Below are 20983 nucleotides of genomic sequence, written 5' to 3' on the forward strand. Positions count from 1 at the left end.
CAGCAATATAAGATTGATAAGGAGGATAATGAGCACCAGTGAGTGAGTGACTGGAGGAAATCGGTGAGAGCCGGATGAATCAATCTGACTGATTTACGTTGAATTCTACAAACTACAGTGATGTAGGAACTGGGTACTCCACCTTACATATAACATAAAATTATTTTAAAAAAATCAAAAAATCACGACGGTCGAAACGTCGTGATTTTTGTAATCATTTTATGATTTTTCTATCTACGTGACTTTACCGAAAGACCCAAAGAATATGAATTCCTGCAGTCACGAAAGCTTTAAGTCATCGTCAATAATTTCATGAACGAAATCAGCACCGCGCTGGTGACACCTTGATGAAGGCCGCCTGATTGGTGGGTGCCCACACTGAGCGTACAGAGAGCAGAGTCCTTGCCTATGACGTCACCTCCCCAGCACTCATTCAAGCATCATCATCATTAGTACAGTAGAACCCCTCTTAACGACGGCAATTGGTTCCACGGTGAGTGATTTGGTCATTAAGTGAGTATAGGAAATGCACGTTAAAGGCTTGATTCGTCCTGACAGCATTGAAAGTTACCCTTTTTCACCCAAAAAAACGACTTTATAACATTTAAACAATGGATATTGATGCATAAAGATACTAACAACATTATAAACACATATTATTAAAAGAAACATGGTTAATCAACGCTTTAATGAATATTTACTGTACCTACGACAGCCCGTCGTTAACAGGGGAATGGTCGGGAAGCGAACACATTGGGCTCTATGGAGGCACTATATACTATACACTACTATACACTACTATACACGATATAACTATACACTATACATTACATTACTACACTACTATACACTTCACTCTACACTACACATTGGGCTCTATGGAGGCACTACACCAGGGGTCGGCAACCTACGGCTCCGGAGCCGCATGCGGCTCTTTACGGGCTGCTTCTTGACGATATGTACGTATGTACAGTATGTACTCAGATGCATTGCGGCTCTTGAAATACTGAATTTTGTACCGAATTGGAAAGAAATGGCTCTTCTTGTTATTTTGGTTGCCGACCCCTGCACTACACTATACTATACACTACACCAGGGGTCGGCAACCAAAATAACAAGAAGAGCCATTTCTTTCCAATTCGGTACAAAATTCAGTATTTCAAGAGCCGCAATGCATCTATGTACATACTGTACATACGTACATATCGTCAAGAAGCAGCCCGTAAAGAGCCGCATGCGGCTCCGGAGCCGTAGGTTGCCGACCCCTGCACTACACTATACACCAGAGGTGGGACAAAGTCATTGTTATGCAAGTCCAAGTCGAGTCGCAAGTCATCAAATTCATGACTCGAGTCTGACTCGAGTCCAAGTCACATGACTCGAGTCCACATCTCAGAGGTGGGACAAAGTCATTGTTATGCAAGTCCAAGTCGAGTCGCAAGTCATCAAATTCATGACTCGAGTCTGACTCGAGTCCAAGTCACATGACTCGAGTCCACACCTCTGCTATACACTACTATACACGACGTAACTATACACTACACTATACACTATATTACTACACTACTATACACTACACTACACACAACACATTGGGCTCTATGGAGGCACTACTCTACACTATACACTACACTACTATACACGACATTACTATACACTACACTATACACTACATAACTACGCTACTATATACTACTACACTACTATACACTATCTTCTTGGTTCTTTCGGTAAAGTCACGTAGAAGGGAAGTAATAAAATAATAAAAATAAAACATAATAAAATAAAATAATATAATTGTATTATGTTTAATAAAAATAAAACATAATAAAATATTTATTTTATTATGTTTAATAAAAATAAAACATAATTAAATAAAATAATATTATTTTATTTTATTATGTTTTATTTTTATTATTTTATTACTTCCCTTCTACGTGACTTTACCGAAAGAACCAAGAAGATGAATCCCTGCAGTCACGAAAGCTTTAAATCGAAATATACTATACACTACTAAACAGTAAACACGACACTACTGTACACTACATTACTACACTACTATACACTACACTATACACTACACATTGGGCTTTATGGAGGCCCGTCGTTAAGTGATTAGTCCTTAAGAGGGGTGGTCGTTAAGAGGGGTTCTACTTTCGAACTGTGCTTGTTCTGCGGACAGACTGGTCCCACCATGGAAATGTGGAATGTCCACCCTGACTCAGGGCCACCAACAGAGATGAGTGCTGCGTATTGGTCATTAATCTAATTGGATGAGACGCTGTACGTCGAAACCGCTCCAGGGTTTGCCCATCCAGGATCGAATCGATCCTGCTGAAATTATGCACACGCTAGAAGACCGTGCAGCTCAAATGGGTTGTGTAACGAAATGCTTTCGCGTATTGTACGCGCGGGTACACGGATATTTTTTCCGTGAAGGGGTCGCAACGCGTGCCCGCACGATCTACTTTAATACTCCCCCTTACATGTGAGAGATGTCGATGAGGGACGCATGGTGGAGACCGCCGATCCGGGTGGCCACCTTGTGGAATTCCTGCATGGACTCGGCCAAGCGCTGGTCCAAGTCAAACAACTCTGGGGTTTCCTTTATCCACAGCCTGTAGAACAGTAAACAGTCTTGCAATATGGTGCAGACAGCCTGCAACAAAGTATGCAATATGGACTCTTTCTTGGATAAAAAAAACACAACTCAACACATTCATAAACACCGTGGCCTTAATAATCATAAACAACAAATAAAAGGCGACGTTTCGGGCAATGTCCCCTTCTTCACACCACATGGGCCGGGGGCAGTGAAGAATGACCTTTTCCTGAAACGTCGCCCACTTTTTTAGATTTTCGTTTTAATGACAAATGTGTTTTGAGTATTTTTTTCGATCACGCGAATGCTTTGTGACTCGTAGGGCATTACTCCCCAACGCCGGGAGCGACGCGAGTGATGATAATAATCAGACCGATGTCCGTGTGCGTCTTACTGCACAAGGTGGCAGATGTTCCTCTGGATGGTGGTGGCTCCCATCCCTTTGACGTCTTGGTACGTGGCTGGGAGTCAAAGCTCTAAACGAAATTCCTCACTTTCAAATCTAACTTACTTTTTTATTTGACAAGGTTAAGGGCCCACTGACCTGTATAGCTCTTTTTTCAGAAGCGACCTGGCCACAAACGATTGCTCAACGAAGTGGCTTATCATGTGGAAATGTATTGCATTCATATACTCTCAACGCGTGCTTCTAAATGTGGAGGGAAAAACCGGAGGACCCGGAGAAAAATCTACGCAACCACGCGGAAAAAACATGCAGACTCCAAATATTCCGGGTCAGGGTCGAACCCAGGACCTCCTGTTAACCTGTTAATGAGATTTTATATATATATACACACACAGGGTGCATCAAAAAATGTTAACACTTCTGAGAAAAATACCGCAATAAATGTACCTCCGGGCTCTGGAGACCACCTGGAGAAAATTCCAGGCACGTGTTGACAACGATGACGACCAAGTAGAGACTCTTTAACTTTTTGAAGCTATTAACATTACATTTGTTATCATGTTATAGTGCATTATCCGTTCTTTTTCCATTAGAACGATAGTGTTCACATTTTTTAAGGCCCACTGAACTGCATATTTACAAATCCTGTTGCGATGAACAATTTCTTGTCGGTCACAGATTTCCAAGGATATAGCGTGAGGAGCTGGAGGGCAAAGTCGATGGAGGTGATGAACCACGGGTGCAGCAGCAGCAGCATGTTCACGTGGGACGAAGAGCCGTGGGACGAAGAGCCGTGCGGCGCCACCGGACCGGACTCATCTGTAGGGAACCACCACGGGAGGCTGGAGCCGATCGCCGCCGCACTCCCAATTCGTCTTTTTTATTCATCCCGAGCCGCGACGTTACACAGCCCAACAAACGTGCTGCTTCCACAACAAAATCGACGGCGTCCTACCCCCCCGGAGAGCATGAGCAGGCGTTCGCGGCCGTCGCATGTTGTGAAATAAACGTGTTGAGGGCGCTGTGGATCGGTTGTAGGTGCACGAAACTACGCGTGACATATTCCGTCCGATCAGTCGATTATAATCGGGACACTGCTGTAAACGCGACGCATTGAACACAGCACACGGTGGCCTTCCCAGAGAAATGTTTTGGTTTTGTAAAACAATGCGTGCATCAACTCACGCGAATACAGAAAAAAGGTCAACTTTGGTTCGCGACAAGCCGGGTCCGGTTACGACCAACCACTTTGTGGTTGTCCTACGGCCAGGCTCGCTCCCTGGCATAGGGACGTGGAAATTTCCACCGCTGGTTCAGGGCCGTCAACAGAGGACGAGCACTGCCTCATTCGCTTTGGCTTGACGAGTTTCTCAGTGGAAGAAAGTTGAATAACTGTGGATTAAGAAAGTCAATGTCAGGACCCGATGCAGTCTCATTCTATAAGATGGCGGTGGTAGTTGCGTTCCTGAAGAATGCAACTACCACTGCCCCTTGTTGCAGAGGTTCGCAGTTCCGACCCAGCCGGCCGCCCTGGTTAATACTGGGGGCACATTCACCATAGGTGCGCAATTGGTGCGCAATATTTGCTTTAGAGTGGACGTTAAAGGTTCCGTCACGTTATTCGAAAAAAGAGCATGACATGCTACGGTCCAAATTTGAAAAATTACTCCCCAGTTACCTAATTGGGAAAAAAACCCCACACATAGTAAACTCACCCCCTACTTTCAGACTAATGTCCGGGCTTGCAGGCCGGTGCTGTGTACACTTTGTGCAGTGTCGGGGCAGCAGCCACTGGGGTTCATTTATGAAACTGCTGGACACCTCTTGATAAAGAACCTCATCCACAATAAAGGCTTTTGGGTTAGATCGCTTAAGTATAAATGTGTCGCAACCCTCCACCACCCGACACGGCCAATCAGTATAAAATGTGTCACGTTAACAAAACGCCAGATAGTTACTTCTTCAGCCCACCAGTGTGTTTGAAGAGTGAATTCACAACATTTTGAATTTGAGTACGATGTTTTGCTGGTAATTACATCCAGCATCCTCGGGCGATTTGCCAGAATAGTGAAGCCATCCACCTGCTTCTGGTCTTAAATAGTGCAGCAGGACAATGTCATCATTGAACCCCAACAGGTTTCGAGATCAGAGGCGGAGGTGGGGGGGTATTGTAATTATATAATATATTAGTAATCAGTTAATTGGTATGTGATTCCTCTATAAGGAAATTAAATATGTATTGTGTATTACTTAATAATACGCTCAGTTTTGTGGATTAATGATTCCCCAAGATTGAGCAATACCAAATTAAGCCGTGGGCCTTAAAACCACCAAGATTGTATGGGCTACCAAAGATTAATAAAATCGGTATCCCATTACGACCCGTAGTGAGTACAAGAGGCTCTGCCACATATAAATTATCAAAATATGTAACTAAACAAATACAGCCCTACATCGGTAGGACATCTTCATATCTACGAAATTCAGAACATCTTGTGAATGTGATTAAGGATATGAAACTTAACCCTAATTATATTCTAGTGAGTTATGTAATTTCTCTGTTCACTAAGGTTCCAGTTAACGAGTCATTTAAATTACTTGATACACTGGTAAAGAAGACAGGGTTACCAGAAGATATTCCAAAACGAGCTGACCATTGTCTAAATAACACTTATTTCTTGTGGAGAGGTGATTTCTTTAAACAAAAGGAAAGAGCAGCAATGGGCTCTCCTTTATCTCCTGCTATAGCAAATCTGTACATGTGTAGTAACGCTCACGACTCGTTCACACCGGAGTTGGAGGCACACTTGTTTATTTAACACCAACGTTGTGACATACACATTTGAGAGGGGGTATCGGCCCCCTCACCCGTCTATCTGAGGACACACCTCTCTAGCTAACCCTAGCCTGCCTCTGAGTCCTCCACTAATGGGCTAGGGGAGGCTATCTTGGCCCGACACTGGTCAGTCGGGCCCGGTACCCAGAGTCCAGACCAGCACTGGCTCTGGCCCTGGTACCACGCCACTGGCTCGAGCCTGCGCGGTCCTGATAAGGACGGCGTACCAGGGGGAGTCCAGGGCTCTCTCTAAGACGTCTTCCGTCTTCTCTCCTTTAGCTAAACATCACTCCCGAGCCCTTCGATACATTCCCCTTTTATACCCAACCCCTCCCTGAGGGGTGGGGCCCCGGGGGATCATAACGACCGAATCGACCCCCCAGGGTGTCTGGCGCGGACGTCGCAGAGGGCACCTGCTCGTGCACTCATGTAGCCCCGCCTACTGTGTTTGTTTACCATAGGCTGCCATGCATAACGGGCTCTCTCTCTAACACCCCTACATCACTCCCCCCCGCATAGCATGCAGCCGTCCCGGCTGCCAACATACAAAAATTTGACAATAAAGGTGCCTTCACCCCCTGACCGCGCGTGTGCCTCACTATTTTTGAACAATAACAGGAACCAGAACAAGAACGCAACAGCAAGATGAGAAAACAACCCGTCGCACCCCCCCCGAATAAATACGAATTCCGTAAAAAAAACAGCCTATATACAATCAGCAGGGAACCCACCACGCACACACAACACACGGTGAAGCCAACATATGTACATCCGAGGAGTGGGGAACACACCACCCACACAACATCCAATGAACACAACAGCTATGTACACATTTTCCGGCCTCACAACAGTTTGCGCATTTTAGCGCGCGTCCTTGCAGCGGGCCCCTCACACGGGGTAACCGCGCGTGGCGGACCATCAGGTGGCAATTGTCCGTCTTGGGGTGAGCATTCATCCGACTCCGCGTGACCCTCGGTATCCGCAGGAGGGGTGATCGGGCGTGAGCCCGTCACTCCTGATGCACCTGAAGGTGGCACAGCCGGCAAGGCATTTGGTGAGAGCGACGGAGACGGACCCAGCGAGTCGGCCGACCCCCCACATGTTTGGCCACGCGCGTGTGAAGTGTGATTGTGTACCGCAGAGAAGGGTTTTAACCTAGAGGGGTGCACGAACCATCGCCGCTTCCCCCACTTGATGCGCACGCACTGCGGTCGTAACACCTCCACCACTTCCACAGGGCCCCGCCACGGCCGCACCAGTTTAGAGGAGGTTGCCAGTGGCACCTGGGGGCAGTGCAGCCATGCCTTGTCCCCCGGCTTCCACTGCGGCATGTGCGCTCGACTCAATCTGAGGCGCTCATTCGCCTTCTGACGGAGGTCAGAGTTTTGCATTGCAGCATCCCGTGCCTCGGTCAATTTGTCCAGATTAAATTTAACGTGGTCAGCCAGATTAGTTTTTCCCTGCGGCACGGGGATCTGCAACTGGGCACGAACAGGCGGGTCTGGTTCTCGGCCGTACATGAGGTAAAAGGGAGAAAACCCCGTAGCTGCATGGGGTGCCATCCGGTACGCCGCCAAGACCCCCTGAATTTGTAGGTCCCAATCCGTTTGCGAGTCCGAAACTTGTTGTGATAACATGGACGTGATGGTGCGATGCAACCGTTCGACCATCCCGTCAGTTTGTGGGTGATATGGGGAGGTCCGAATTTTCTTTGTGCCCAGGAGATCACAGACTTGTCTGAGTAGTTTACCGGAAAAATTTCTGCCCTGGTCGGTCAGCAGCCTCTCCGGAGCACCTTTGTCCAGGACATAACCCTGAACAAAGGCCTCCACGATGGCTGCTGCCGACTGGTTGGCCAGAGGCCAGGCCATAGGCCAGCGTGTAAAATACTCGACACCAGTCAACAAATATCTATTCCCCCTGGGGGTGGCGGGGAATGGTCCCAAAAAGTCCAGAGCGACCAGCTCGTTTATCCTGGACACTTTGATCGATTGCAAGGGCGGGTTAGACTCCCGTGCCGGCGGTTTGCGTTGTGCACATCGAGGGCATGATCCCAACAAATCCCCAACATCCCTCGTCATGCCAGGCCAATAAAAATCAAGTTGCAGCAAGGCGAGAGTCTTTTGGGTCCCCAGGTGTAGGAGGCGCTCATGAGCGGCCCATACCACCCTGCCCCGCAACCCAGTAGGGACCACCAGCCGATGTCGACGCGACTTCCCGTCCCAATGCATCAGCAGGCCTTGGCACATTTCCCATGCGTCGGAACCACCTCTTTTTCCCCCCGCCGCACCGCCAACGCGACGTCGCCACCCGAGGAGGGAGACATCCTCCATCTGGAGGCGCCCCCATTCAATGACGGGCAACCACAACAGGGAATCTTTGCCCTGTTGTTCGATCGAATTAGTAACTACTGTATCGTCGTCGTTGGCGGCCGCCAAGACAGGAACCGATGTGTCCCCTGGAGGTCTGCAACGTCCAGACCCCAGGAGGCATGCACACTCGGAGGTGGTTGGCAAGCGCGACAGAGCGTCCGCGTTGGTGTGGCGAACGCCCTTACGGTATGTGGTTTGGAAATCGTAATCCTGGAGGACCTCCAACCATCGGGACAATTGTCCCGATGGCTGTTGAACCCTCAGGGCGTACTGCAGTGCCGCATGATCTGTGCGGACGGTGAAATGCCGACCGTACAGATATGGGCGATACTGTTGGATGAAATGGACAATTGCCAACAGTTCCCTACGGGTGACACAATATCGTTGCTCCGCTGGAGACAACACCCGACTGCCGTATGCAACCACACGTTCCACGCCGTCAACCACCTGGGAGAGCACGCCCCCAATACCCGTGTTGCTCGCATCGGTGTCGAGCAAGAATGGTTTTGAAAAATCAGGGTAAATCAGGGGAGGAGCGTTTACCAAAGCGTCCCGAAGGGAGCAAAAAGCAGCTTCCTCCTCCTGACCCCAGCAGAACCGAACCCCTTTTGATGTTAAAGCGTGTAGGGGTTTTGCTATAGTCGCAAAATTAGCGACGAAGCGTCTATAATACGACGCAAACCCAATAAAACTCCTAACCTCTCCCACTGAGGTGGGAGTCGGCCAGGAGCTTACACACTGCGTTTTGGCGGGATCGGTAGAAATACCTGAGCGTCCCACGATGTGCCCCAAATAACGCACCGACTCGCGTAACAAATGGCATTTTTGGGGCTTAAATTTCAAATTAGCAGCCCGCATCCTTAGGAAAACCGCCCGCAACCTCTGGAGATGTTCATCAAAAGTTTTGCCAAAGACAATAACGTCATCCAAATAAATCAGGCACGACTCCCATTGCAATCCAGCCAAAACCAATTCCATCAACCGCTGGAAAGTTGCCGGCGCTGAGTGTAAGCCCATCGGCAACCGGTTGAATTGAAACAGGCCGTGCGGAGTACGGAAAGCAGTTTTAGGCTTTGAATCATCGTCCAGAGGAAGCTGCCAGAATCCCGAAAGTAAGTCCAATGTGGAGAAGAATCGCGCTCCCGCCAAGGCGTCAAGCGATTCGTCCATCCGTGGGAGCGGGTATGCGTCGGCAACCGTAATTTTATTAAGGCGCCGAAAGTCAACGCAAAACCGCAACGAACCGTCCTGCTTCTTAACCAGGACGATCGGCGCTCCCCAAGGGCTGTTGGAGGGAGAAATGATGTCGGCGGCTAGCATGTCATCAACAGCCGATTTGACATGGTCCTTTTCGGCGGGACTCAACCGAAAAGGATTCTGGCGTATTGGCGCGCTGTCACCCGTATCAATATGGTGACGCAGCAGATTAGTGCAGCCCAAATCGTATTTATCCCGACTGAAAACGTCGGAAAATTCCCTTAGTAGTGTCTTAAGACGTTGACGCTCTAAATTTGACAGGTCCGTCGATCCCGCACAAAGCGCCTCGAGCCACCCTTCATCGCTGTCCGAATGTGGTCGCGGTGCAGGGACAGCGCCGACATGACTCGCGACGGGTTCCTCACAGGGCACCGGCGTTGCGTGAGCAAGCACGGTCCCCTGTGGGACCACCACCGTCTGCGAGCCCACATTGAGGACCGCGATGAAGGGTTCTCCTTCCCCTCTCACTATGGTCTGGGCCGGGAGTAAATCAGGTCCACTGACCCCGGCCCTAGACGGTCCCAACAGAACCCCTTGAGCCCCAATGCCCTTAGCGAAGGGCCGCCGAAGTTTCAAAGGAATCAACATTTGCGCCCCCGGAGGAACGCGCACCGTTCTATCTACGAACGCCGGCACCGTCGCGAACGCCGTCCGGCTCGTAGCGGGGGATGGCAGAAACGCCATGCGTCGGCCCGATGGGAGCTCAATGCATCCCTGGTCGATTAATATCCTAATCGGCATTTTGGCCAGGAAGTCCGTCCCCAGCAGGCACGGAACCGCCAGCGAGGAGGAAACAAAAATCGGGCCAGACAATTTAATATCCCCGACACAAATTTGGGCACGAATTTGTCCGATGATGCCAAGTGAACCCCCGTTAGCAGCAAAGAATGGCACGTTAACAGGCATCAAAGGACGGCTTTGGGCAGGGAGAATGTTATAAATCAACTCCGAAATAATGGTCGCCGATGCTCCTGTATCGACCAGGATGCGCACCTCGACCCCATCGATGTGACCCACAACGGCCGACGACCCTGACGACGCGGCTACAACCCGATGGGCCAACACGGACCACTGGCTGGGTTCAATCTGAGTACCCAGAGCGGTGCGTGTTGGTGCCATGGTACGCGATATTGGCCCCCCCTTCGCTGCGGTGTTTGAGTGTGTGACGGGCATGTGCGTGGGCCAAGCATGAGGGGTGCCGCGACTCGCCGGATTATGATGGTGGAGCTTGTGACGAGGGCCGGCGTCCCGTTGAGGTGTCGTCCTGCGCTGCCCAGGAGAGCGGCACCCCGAGGTGACGTGGCCCCGGATGCCGCAGTTGTAACAGCGTGGAAGCGCTGGTGACGACGATGGATGTTGTAGACGGCTTGAACCGGCCCGGTCCTCCCGTACTCCCGCTCCATGCTGCCGTTGATGGTCGATGGCGCAAACCTCTTCCGCCGGGAGGGTGGCTGCAGCGACGGCACGCCCGCTCGCCGCCTTGCTGGCCTTCCGTCGTTGAGAGGACAGGTTTGCGTGGAGAAGACGGGCCGCTTGGAGGGAGCACATCTCTGCATCGTCCTGTGCGACAATGACGATGTCTAAGTCGTCCACCAGCAAAAGTATCTTCTCTGTCACCATGGCGTCGACACCCTCGTCATCCATTCGTGGAAAGGCCTCCTTCGCCAGTGCCAGGAGGCTTGTGTGGTACGCCAGGGGCGACTCCTTCGTCCCCCGCTGGCGATCGTAAAAGAGTTGGCGACAGTCCGATGGTGGACCATATACCGCCGACAGTACCTGCATCGCCTTCCGCAGCGTGGAGCGCCTCTCCTTCGAAGCCGATGTTAGAGTGGCGAGGGCGTCGCTGTCGAGAAGTGCTGGCAGCGCGCGGAGAGCCTCGGCGTCTGTCCACTGTGCCATCTCCTGGTGAGCGAGGAAGCGCCGCTGGAAGCCGCCCCAGTCGCCATCCTCGCCCACAAATTCCTTGAGTGGAGGTAGCCGCTGATGTAAGGCAGCGGCTGCAGAGGAAGAACGCACTCCCTCGTCCGCCTCACTCAACTCGGCGTCGGCACGAACCAGCGATGGCATCGCCGGTCGCACCCGTGGTGACGTTCCGCCCGTTGGTGGTGACGCGGCAGGTACTGTACTCCCGCCGTTGGACGCGATGCTTAGAGCGGCCACGCCCTCAACAGCAGCTGCGGCGATGGCGGGAGTTTCAAAATGTTGCTCCGTGGAAATGGCGGGAAGGCGCTGTGATCGTCGGCTGCCGTTGCCCCGTGGCGGTCCCGCAGCCCCCAGCTGCGTGATGGTGTCGAGCATGGCGGCTGCGGCGTACAACAGCTCGGTCAGCTTCGCGTGCGCCTCCCTCAGCCCCTCCATCGACGGCTCCCCTTCCTCCAGCTGCTGTGGCGTGGATGCGCCCAGCCCCGGCTGGTCGATGGCATCTTCAGCCGTCTCGGGCCCTCCGACTGCAGTGGTGTCTTCTGCCTCTGGTACCCCGACTCGAGTCGTCCGGCGTGTATCCATGTTCGTACTTTGTTTCACTTCTGACGCCAGATGTAGTAACGCTCACGACTCGTTCACACCGGAGTTGGAGGCACACTTGTTTATTTAACACCAACGTTGTGACATACACATTTGAGAGGGGGTATCGGCCCCCTCACCCGTCTATCTGAGGACACACCTCTCTAGCTAACCCTAGCCTGCCTCTGAGTCCTCCACTAATGGGCTAGGGGAGGCTATCTTGGCCCGACACTGGTCAGTCGGGCCCGGTACCCAGAGTCCAGACCAGCACTGGCTCTGGCCCTGGTACCACGCCACTGGCTCGAGCCTGCGCGGTCCTGATAAGGACGGCGTACCAGGGGGAGTCCAGGGCTCTCTCTAAGACGTCTTCCGTCTTCTCTCCTTTAGCTAAACATCACTCCCGAGCCCTTCGATACATTCCCCTTTTATACCCAACCCCTCCCTGAGGGGTGGGGCCCCGGGGGATCATAACGACCGAATCGACCCCCCAGGGTGTCTGGCGCGGACGTCGCAGAGGGCACCTGCTCGTGCACTCATGTAGCCCCGCCTACTGTGTTTGTTTACCATAGGCTGCCATGCATAACGGGCTCTCTCTCTAACACCCCTACACATGGAAAACTTTGAAACAAGAGCACTTGCCTTGAGCACATTAAAACCATCCTTTTTGGTTGAGATATGTCGATTAAACTTTGGTTGTCTGGCCACATGGTAAAGATGCACTTAATGAATTTTTTAATGATCTCAATGAACAAAACCCGGCCATTCAGTTCACCATGGAAATAGAGGTGAACAACACACTCCCCTTCCTAGACATTTTGCTTGGACGCGGCCTAAATGGTAAAATAACACAGTGTCTACTGAAAGGGAACACACACTGATGCCTATCTGAATGCAGATTCGCATCATCACCCAGCACAGAAATCCTCTCTCATCAAGACGCTCATACATCGGGCAAAACAGTGTCAGATGGTGAAAGTCTAAGGAGAGAAAGTAAACATGTTCAAGAAGCACTACGACTGAATGGCTACAACAATGCTCAAATTAACAGATCATTGAATGCCAAACCAAGACCGAACAACAAAACTGCTGAAAGTGATCAGATTATCAAAACAATTAAAATACCAAATATCTCAGGAGTAACTGACAAATTAGCCCGTGTTTTGCAAAAGCAAAACATTAAAGTAAGACATACTTTTCGATTTAAAGCTTTCGTGACTGCAGGGATTCATCTTCTTGGTTCTTTCGGTAAAGTCACGTAGAAGGGAAGTAATAAAATAATAAAAATAAAACATAATAAAATAATTCTCACGACGTTTCGGCCACAACGCAAGCAGCCGTCCTCAGGTGAAGAACAGGTCTGTCGAGAAGACAGAGTATGAATGACAACCCCAGGCTTGGAGCGTCTTTTTAAGCTGGGTTGGAGGGGGGGAAGAGCGCCTTGACAAAATAATTTGTATATCAAGAGGAATTTAGCATATATATAAGCTGGGTTGGAGGTGGAAGAAGAACACCTTGACAAAAGAATTTCATTATCAAGTGGAATTTAGCATATTTAGCATAAATAGAGCGCCTTGACAAAAGATTTCATTATCAAGAGGAATTTAGCATATTTAGCATAAATATGCTAAATTCCTGCAATGTACACCCGTCCTTGGACGGGCAAAAAAGCTAGTGCTAATTAACTGATGACTAATCTATTACATAATTATAACACCCCCCCCCCCCACCTCCGCCTCTGATCTCAAAACCTGTTGGGGTTCAATGATGACATAGTCCTGTATTATTTAAGATCGGAAGCAGGTGGATGGCTTCACTATTCTGGCAAATCGCCTGAAGATGCTGGGTGTAATTACCAGCGAAACGTCGTACTCAAATTCTATATGTTTTGGATTCACTCTTCAAACACACCGGTGGACTGAAGAAGTAACTAATTGGCGTTTTGTTAACGTGACATATTTCTTACTGATTGGCCGTGTCGGGTGGTGAAGGGTTGAGACACATTTATACTTACGCGATCTAACCCAAAAGCCTTTATTAGAAATAATACTGTTCGCGAAAGCCTACGTGTTAAAGAGCTTCATTGCTCATCGGACTCCTCCAGTTTAAATAAATATTCCGATTCTGATTCTGTCCCCTTGGCGAGATTGATGCAGGGCGTTGGAATGGTTGAGTTGAGATGTGGCGTTCGGCGCTTTGAGTTGCAGAGGCATTCAAGTGGGCGGTCACTGTGAATACGAGTCCTTAGCATATTGCTTTACCTGTCTCCTGCTTCCTAGTAGCACCCACGGAAGAGTCTTCCTGCAGGACATTTGTCGGACACACATTCATCAAAAGATATATTTTAATGTTATTTTCAATTACAATAAAGACATCTGATCAAGGATGACGTTATGAGTTCAAATCCCAGGTCAGGGGTTAACTCAACCAATCATCATTCCCTGGGGGAGTTAAAATATCTAAAAGCCTTTGTGAGAAGTGAACAATGCTTGTCTTATGGAGAGACCTGGTCCCACCATAGAAATATGGAATGTCCACCCTGGCTCTGAGCCACCAACAAACATGACCGCTGCCAAATTGGTCATTATCCTCATTTGCCACTGATGTCGAAATCGGTTCAGAGTCTGCTTGTGTTGAACCAACGCTGCTCAAATTACGCACTCCCAGTCGTCCGTGTGGTTGATGGGATGTGTACAAATTTACTTTATACTGGTAGGAACCTCCTGGTTACACCATGCCACAGGGGATTATTGTTTCCGTCGTGCAGGGAGGGGCTGGGTGGGGAGGGGCTGGGTGGGGAGGGGAGGGTGGGGAGGGGCTGGGTGGGGAGGGTGGGGAGGGGCTGGGTAGGGAGGGTGGGGAGGGGCTGGGACGGGGAGGGTGGGGAGGGGCTGGGTGGGGAGGGTAGGGCTGGGTGGGGGGTGGGAGGGGTGGGGCTGGGTGGGGAGGGGCTGGTCACCCCGTGGTGCCCTTATAAAACTCAACGTTTAACCTACTCATGCCGGCTTGTGCCCGCCCTCACAGTCGGGCATATTTGTGGAATACACCACGCCGCCGTTGACCCTGGCAATTGACCGAGCAACCCAACGTTCCTACCAGCTCCCTCCGCAGGAAGGAGGCGAATTTTCTGCTAATGTATTCTACGCGACGACGTTAATGATTTCGTTTTCATTTTTCTAACTGTGCGATCGGAGTCAAGTTTGGAGAAGAACCCTATGAGAGGCCCCGTGGTAGGAGATATCACAGTACTACTTCTGAGATCCTTCAATTGACCTCTTATCTACACACAAGGAGCTGCCCGTACGCCCTCTCACAGTGAAATGTTATTCGCTTGGCACTCAAACTGATATATTTTAATTCTCAGAGCTGGATTTTTTTGCCAAATTAAGCTCTCATCGTTCTGTGACCTCTGAGCCACGCAGTCATCCGCATCGTGATGCATTCTTACCAGTGTCTTAGTTCTGCCGTGAAATCTTCTGCATTCTGCCGCCTCTTGATTTTCCACTTGGGTGCCTGCAAAAACACAACGTGGGCATTATTCCATATCCTGTCCTTGACCCATGAAGAACGCTATAATAACTGTATTGTGGTTTGGCTTTGAGTCAGGGTGTAAATTCAACGAGGGCGGCAAATCGATGGGAATTCCAACCTGCCACGGTGTATAATAAACCAGTGAGTGGTGAGAGTCGGGTGAGTGGTGTCCAGTGAGTGGTGAATGTTTGGTGAGGGTCACTGTCACGTCACGTCCGGCTTCCCACTGATATCCAATAACAAGCTAGTCAATGGACCCCGTGGAGTCGTGCAAGTGAACGTGCAGTGCAGTACCACAACCACTCGGGCCTCACACCGTCGACCGATATGGCAATCTCACTCCGCGCACGGTTGCGGTAACGATCGATAAACCTGCCCCCCCCACCCCAATCAACGTTTCCCATCCACCACTTCTTTCTTCCCCATTAATCATCGCGTGACTCATAACGAATGCCCAAATATCCCACACGCCAATTTGTGGTGAAAGTAAAACCGGCGAAATGTACAGAAAATGCGGATGCTTTTGCGTCTTCCGCAGCACACACCGGGGGCCACTGCCTGGTCCACTTTCGTAAGGCTCGTGGATGTAGAGAAAACAAATATAATTTTACATCGAGGTTGTTGAGCCAAATAATTGTGTCAGGAGCTAGCGGAGTGGTGGATCGCTGTGACGATGCCTCCTTCGTATTTGTGAATCGGGCATGATCTGTCCCACTGTCTGTTCTGGGTGACCACAGTTCGCACACCGGAGGAGTTTAAAATGTTCCATTTGGTCCACAATGATCACGCACGAATCAGGCTCTGTCTGTTTCCAACTGCAAATCTCTCTAGCCAAGTAAAACGTCAAAGTTATTTCCCACTCAGCCGAACGTGGTGGAAATTCCACATTCCAATTGTGTGAGGCAAGTATATCCATAGGGCAACCACTTCCCATGAAGTGGCTCTCATTTTATTGACCCCAGAGGGATGAGAGGTTAGATCTGACCCCGTGACCAGGATTTGAACCGACGACTTTCAAAGTGCCGAGCCACACGTTCTAGCACTGTCCTACGTGGCCAAAGAAGAGCTGGCCAAAATATTGACTTTCTCTGGTGGAAAAAAATCCTGTTTCGATTCAACATTTCTGCTGCATCGGAATAGGATGTGGTACGTGTGTAGAAGTTATTTTTTTACACGAGCGGTGCACGTGTGGTTTGCACGAAACGGAATGCTGCTTAATCGAGACAAAATCTGAGGTTCTGCTGGTCAGCACTCAGGCTGAGGCGAGAAATGTGTGGGAGGTGGTCGCGGACTCTGGGATTCAGTTTTCTACTCATCTAAAGAGCCTCGGCACCTTACCTGACCAAAATACGTCGTTTGATCACCACGTATAAAATATAGTCAGGACCTGCAATTTTCATATCAGGGCTCTACGACACATTGGATCACTATTCAGTTGTGACATCGCCAACACGGTGGGGTGTAGCATCGTATCGACAAGGCTTGATGATCGCAACTCACTACGCTACAGCACGTCTGAAAAAAACCCATAACCAAGCTGCAACGTGTACAACATTTTCTGGCACGTGTTGTGACGGCTTCTGCAAGATCCGACTATGCCTGTCCATTGCTCGCCGAGCTGCATTGGCTTCCGGTTTGCCAAACGAACACATTAACACATTCCTGCTGAGGGAGCTGGTAGGAACGTTGGGTTGCTCGGTCAATTGCCAGGATCAACGGCGGCGTGGTGTATTCCGCAAATATGGCCGACTGGTGAGTAGGTTAAAAGTTGAGTTTTATAAGGGCACCACGGGGTAACCAGCCCCTCCCCACCCAGCCCCACCCCTCCCACCCCCCACCCAGCCCCACCCTCCCCACCCAGCCCCTCCCCATCCTCCCCACCCAGCCCCTCCCCACCCTCCCCACCCAGCCCCTCCCCACCCTCCCCTCTCCACCCAGCCCCACCCCTCCCATTTTTGGATGCACGACGGACGGACAGAATATTCCCCTGTGGGCTGGTGTAACCAGGAGGTTCCTACCAGTATAAAGTCGCATTCATTACACACAAAGTCCTCGCCACAAATGAACCACAATACCTTGCTGATCTCGTCAAGGAGCATAAACCATCACACGAACTCCGGTCATCATCGCAGCAGCGGATATTGGCCGGCCATCGAACAAAGACGGTCACTGCACCGCGTGCTTTCAGATGCGCTTCTGCGGCCGTCTGGAACGCTCTTCCTTCCGACGTTAGGAAGACGCTAGAGCTGTGCAGCAGCGACCCACGGTTCTAGACCTTCGCTCACTGATAAATGCTGCGTACGGATTGGAGTAATCACCACCTTGGTAACTGCGAATCGTCGTTACCGCGTGGTCATTACATCCCCGGTTATAAGAGTTGCGGGTAGGAGGGTAACGGATAACGGGAGTTCTGCTCTCTATCCCTTCAGCAGACGTCTGATTCATACATATCCGTCTCTCTACACACACAACTTTAAAAAAGTCTTTCTTACACAGCCCATCAGCCGCATGGCTGCTGAGACACTTCGTGTCGAAACCAATACGGCTGAAATTACACAGTTCCAGAAGGCCGTGCGGCTGATGGGATGTATAAGGAATACTTTTATTGAGGTATGCATGAACTTCTTTCGCACCGTACGTGGCCAACCACCTTAATCGGACGTGCGGGGAAGGACAACAAACTTAACGCAAAAAAGCAGTTCTAAAGAAATTAGTTTTCAATCTGGATGATTATTTAAAAGTGCCTAGCTCCAGTGGCTTCCGAATATCGAAAGGAATAGCGTTCCAGGCGGCCGCATCATCAACATCACCACCACAATCATCACCACCACCACCACCGTCACGTACGTACGTGCATTGGACTTCTTTCGCATCGTACGTGACCACCCGCGCTTAATCATTGAGCGGAGTACATTCTGCACAGCGAGGCACGCGCCCGCGATGGGTACCGATCTCCTGGAGGCACAGCTGGATGAGTTCGTCCACGGTGAGACCTCCGCCGCCGCCGCCGGGTCGCACCGGTGCCAACATCGCGCCCCGTCCGTCACCTCCTGGAGTGCCGACAAAAAAGGGCAGCCGACGGCCCCGCCGTGATGGTTTTCCACTGACCTCGCAACAACAACAACAGAAAACCGTGCCGCAACTCGGGCCGAATGTAACTCGGTTATTCCGGGGGTCGCCGCAAGCAAAATAACAATTTAATGCAACAACATTTTTGTTTTTCGAAATCGGTTAAAAGAACCAACATGTCAATGTCCATAATAAAGATTTTGGGTTAGATCGCGTCAGTATGTGTCGTAACCCTCCACCACCAATATTTCAATGGATGTAACTGTATGTACGTTGAATTTCTTTCGCACCGTACGTTGCCAACTGTGCTATTCGGAGGTGCGGGGTAGGACAACAAACTAACAAACACAAGAAAGCAAAGAGCCGCAATGCATGTTGATAACGGTCCCGAAAGGGGCCTCAAAGAGCCGAATGCGGCTCCGAAGCCACAGGCTACCGACCCATGCCATTATTCGGCGACGCTGCTAAACTAAACTGCTTCTCGTATTTTACCAGGCAAGGTCCACTGAGCTATAGAGTTCATTTTCAGAAGCCACCAGGCCATCACAAATGTGATCTCAACGAAGTGGCTTTTCATGACGTGGAAATGTTTCGCAGCCAAATACTCCAGTCGCGTGTTGATTCCAAATGTGGAGGGGAAATCGGAGGACCCGGAGAAGAATCCACACGAACACGTGGAGAGAGACACACAAACTCCAAATATACAGCAGGCATTGTCAGGGTCGGGATCAAAGCCACGACCTCCTGTGTACCAGGCGAGGGAGTTAACATCTCCTAGCCACCGTGATGATGATGATGAGAGACACGCAAACTCCAAATATACAGCAGCTGCAGGCATTGTCAGGGTCGGGATTGAAGCCACGACCTCCTGCATACCAGGCGAGGGAGTTAACATCTCCTAGCCACCGTGGCGACCATGCTGCCGCTGCGATGGCAATGGTATCACAAACACGAATAACAACAACAGATCCTAAACACTTTTGTCAACAGCACGGTGTTCGTGTGTGTGTGTGGCCTTAAACGGATACAATGTACCTTAAGGCGACGTTTCGGGCCACGCCCCTCCTACATAGCACACCGCACTCATTGCTGTGCTGGGCCAGGTTGTGAAATGTGGCCTCGTTCTCACCCACGAGGGTTGCCACCTCTGAGGTTACAAAAATAACCACCCCCGACACTTAACGGGGTAATAAAACGCGTCTCGCAATACTGGAAGAGGGCAGGACGACACGTCCATGCATTGTCTTGAGTGGTACATTACACTGTTGTTGTTGTTATTACGGAACTGACAAAATAACAACCGGGAAGCTTCAATGTCCCGGGAAAACGTGGACATTTATCAGGACAGCAGCGGCCGACAAACAAAAGGACGTCCTGGGGAAATCGGGAGAGGGTGGCACCCCCCCCCCCCCCTTGCGGCCTAGCGATGTACCCGAGAAGGAGGCACCTTCTCTCTGGGCAGAAATTTAGGCGAGTGCGGTGAAGGGTGATGGTGGGGGGGTTGCAAGTCGATTTTGTTTAACGAAGTTGCTGAGCACTCAAGAGACCGGGGATGGCCTGGGCCACGACAAAATATGACTCAAAATAAATGAAAATAGAGCAGAATAAGCCAGTAAGGGAGCAGCAGGTCAACGCCGTGCATACATGGAGTGACGAACACGTGGACACTTTGCTTGTTAATTATTTTAAAGATTCATATTCTTGGTTCTTTCGGTAAAGTCACGTAGAAGAGAAATAATAAAAATAAAACAATTACATTCATCACTGATGAGACCCTAAATCTTCATGGTTCTTTCGGTGACTTTACCGAAAGAACCAAGAAGATGAATCCCTGCAGTCATGAAAGCTTTAAATCGAAAAGAGACCCTAAATGTCGAAACCGGTCCAGAGTTTGCTTGCGTCTCGAATCAACGCCGCTGAAATGACGCACTCCCAGAAGGTCGATGGTCTGTTCTGAGAGAGATGCTGTAACATGTGTACTGTTAACACGTAGCAGGCTTTCGCGACCTATATTATTCATAATAAAGGTTTTTTTGGGTTAGATCGCGTTATTTATAAATGAGTCGTAAAACCCTCCACCACCCGACACGGCCAAACAGTAAAATAATGTGTCACGTTTACAAAGGACAAATAGTTCACTACTTTAGCCCACCGGTGTGTTGAAGAGCGAATCAATATCATTTAAAATTTGAGTACGACGTTTCGCTGGTAATTGCATCCAACTTCATCGGGCAATTTCCCATAATGGCGAGGCTCTCGGTATTAAATAGAACAGCAGCAGCAGGGTGTGTGGAGAGACGAACATGTGAAGGAGACGTATTGCCTGTTTGTGTATTTTGTTGGTGGTAATTAATTGTGAGCAGCCCAGAGCATCGCTGTCAACCCCGTATCAGTGCCCTGCCCTTATTACA

General features: G+C 50.1%; 1 protein-coding gene across 1 annotated transcript in view; it reads right to left on the reverse strand.

Moving 5' to 3' along the window:
- The window catches only part of LOC144937045 (ras guanyl-releasing protein 3-like), a 37282-nt gene extending 18603 nt beyond the window's left edge, over positions 1-18679 (reverse strand). Inside the window, exons 1-6 of the mRNA XM_078864280.1 lie at positions 18452-18679; positions 15421-15485; positions 14234-14273; positions 3701-3827; positions 2997-3059; positions 2487-2618 (exon numbers count right to left, since the gene is read on the reverse strand). Of these exons, the coding sequence (XP_078720406.1) occupies positions 2487-2618; positions 2997-3059; positions 3701-3827; positions 14234-14273; positions 15421-15485; positions 18452-18533 (509 nt within the window). The 5' untranslated portion in view covers positions 18534-18679. The remainder of the gene's footprint in view (positions 1-2486; positions 2619-2996; positions 3060-3700; positions 3828-14233; positions 14274-15420; positions 15486-18451) is intronic.
- Positions 18680-20983: the final 2304 nt, after the last annotated feature.

This window comes from Lampetra fluviatilis, chromosome 18, assembly GCF_964198595.1.
Source record: "Lampetra fluviatilis chromosome 18, kcLamFluv1.1, whole genome shotgun sequence".
NCBI lineage: Eukaryota > Metazoa > Chordata > Hyperoartia > Petromyzontiformes > Petromyzontidae > Lampetra > Lampetra fluviatilis.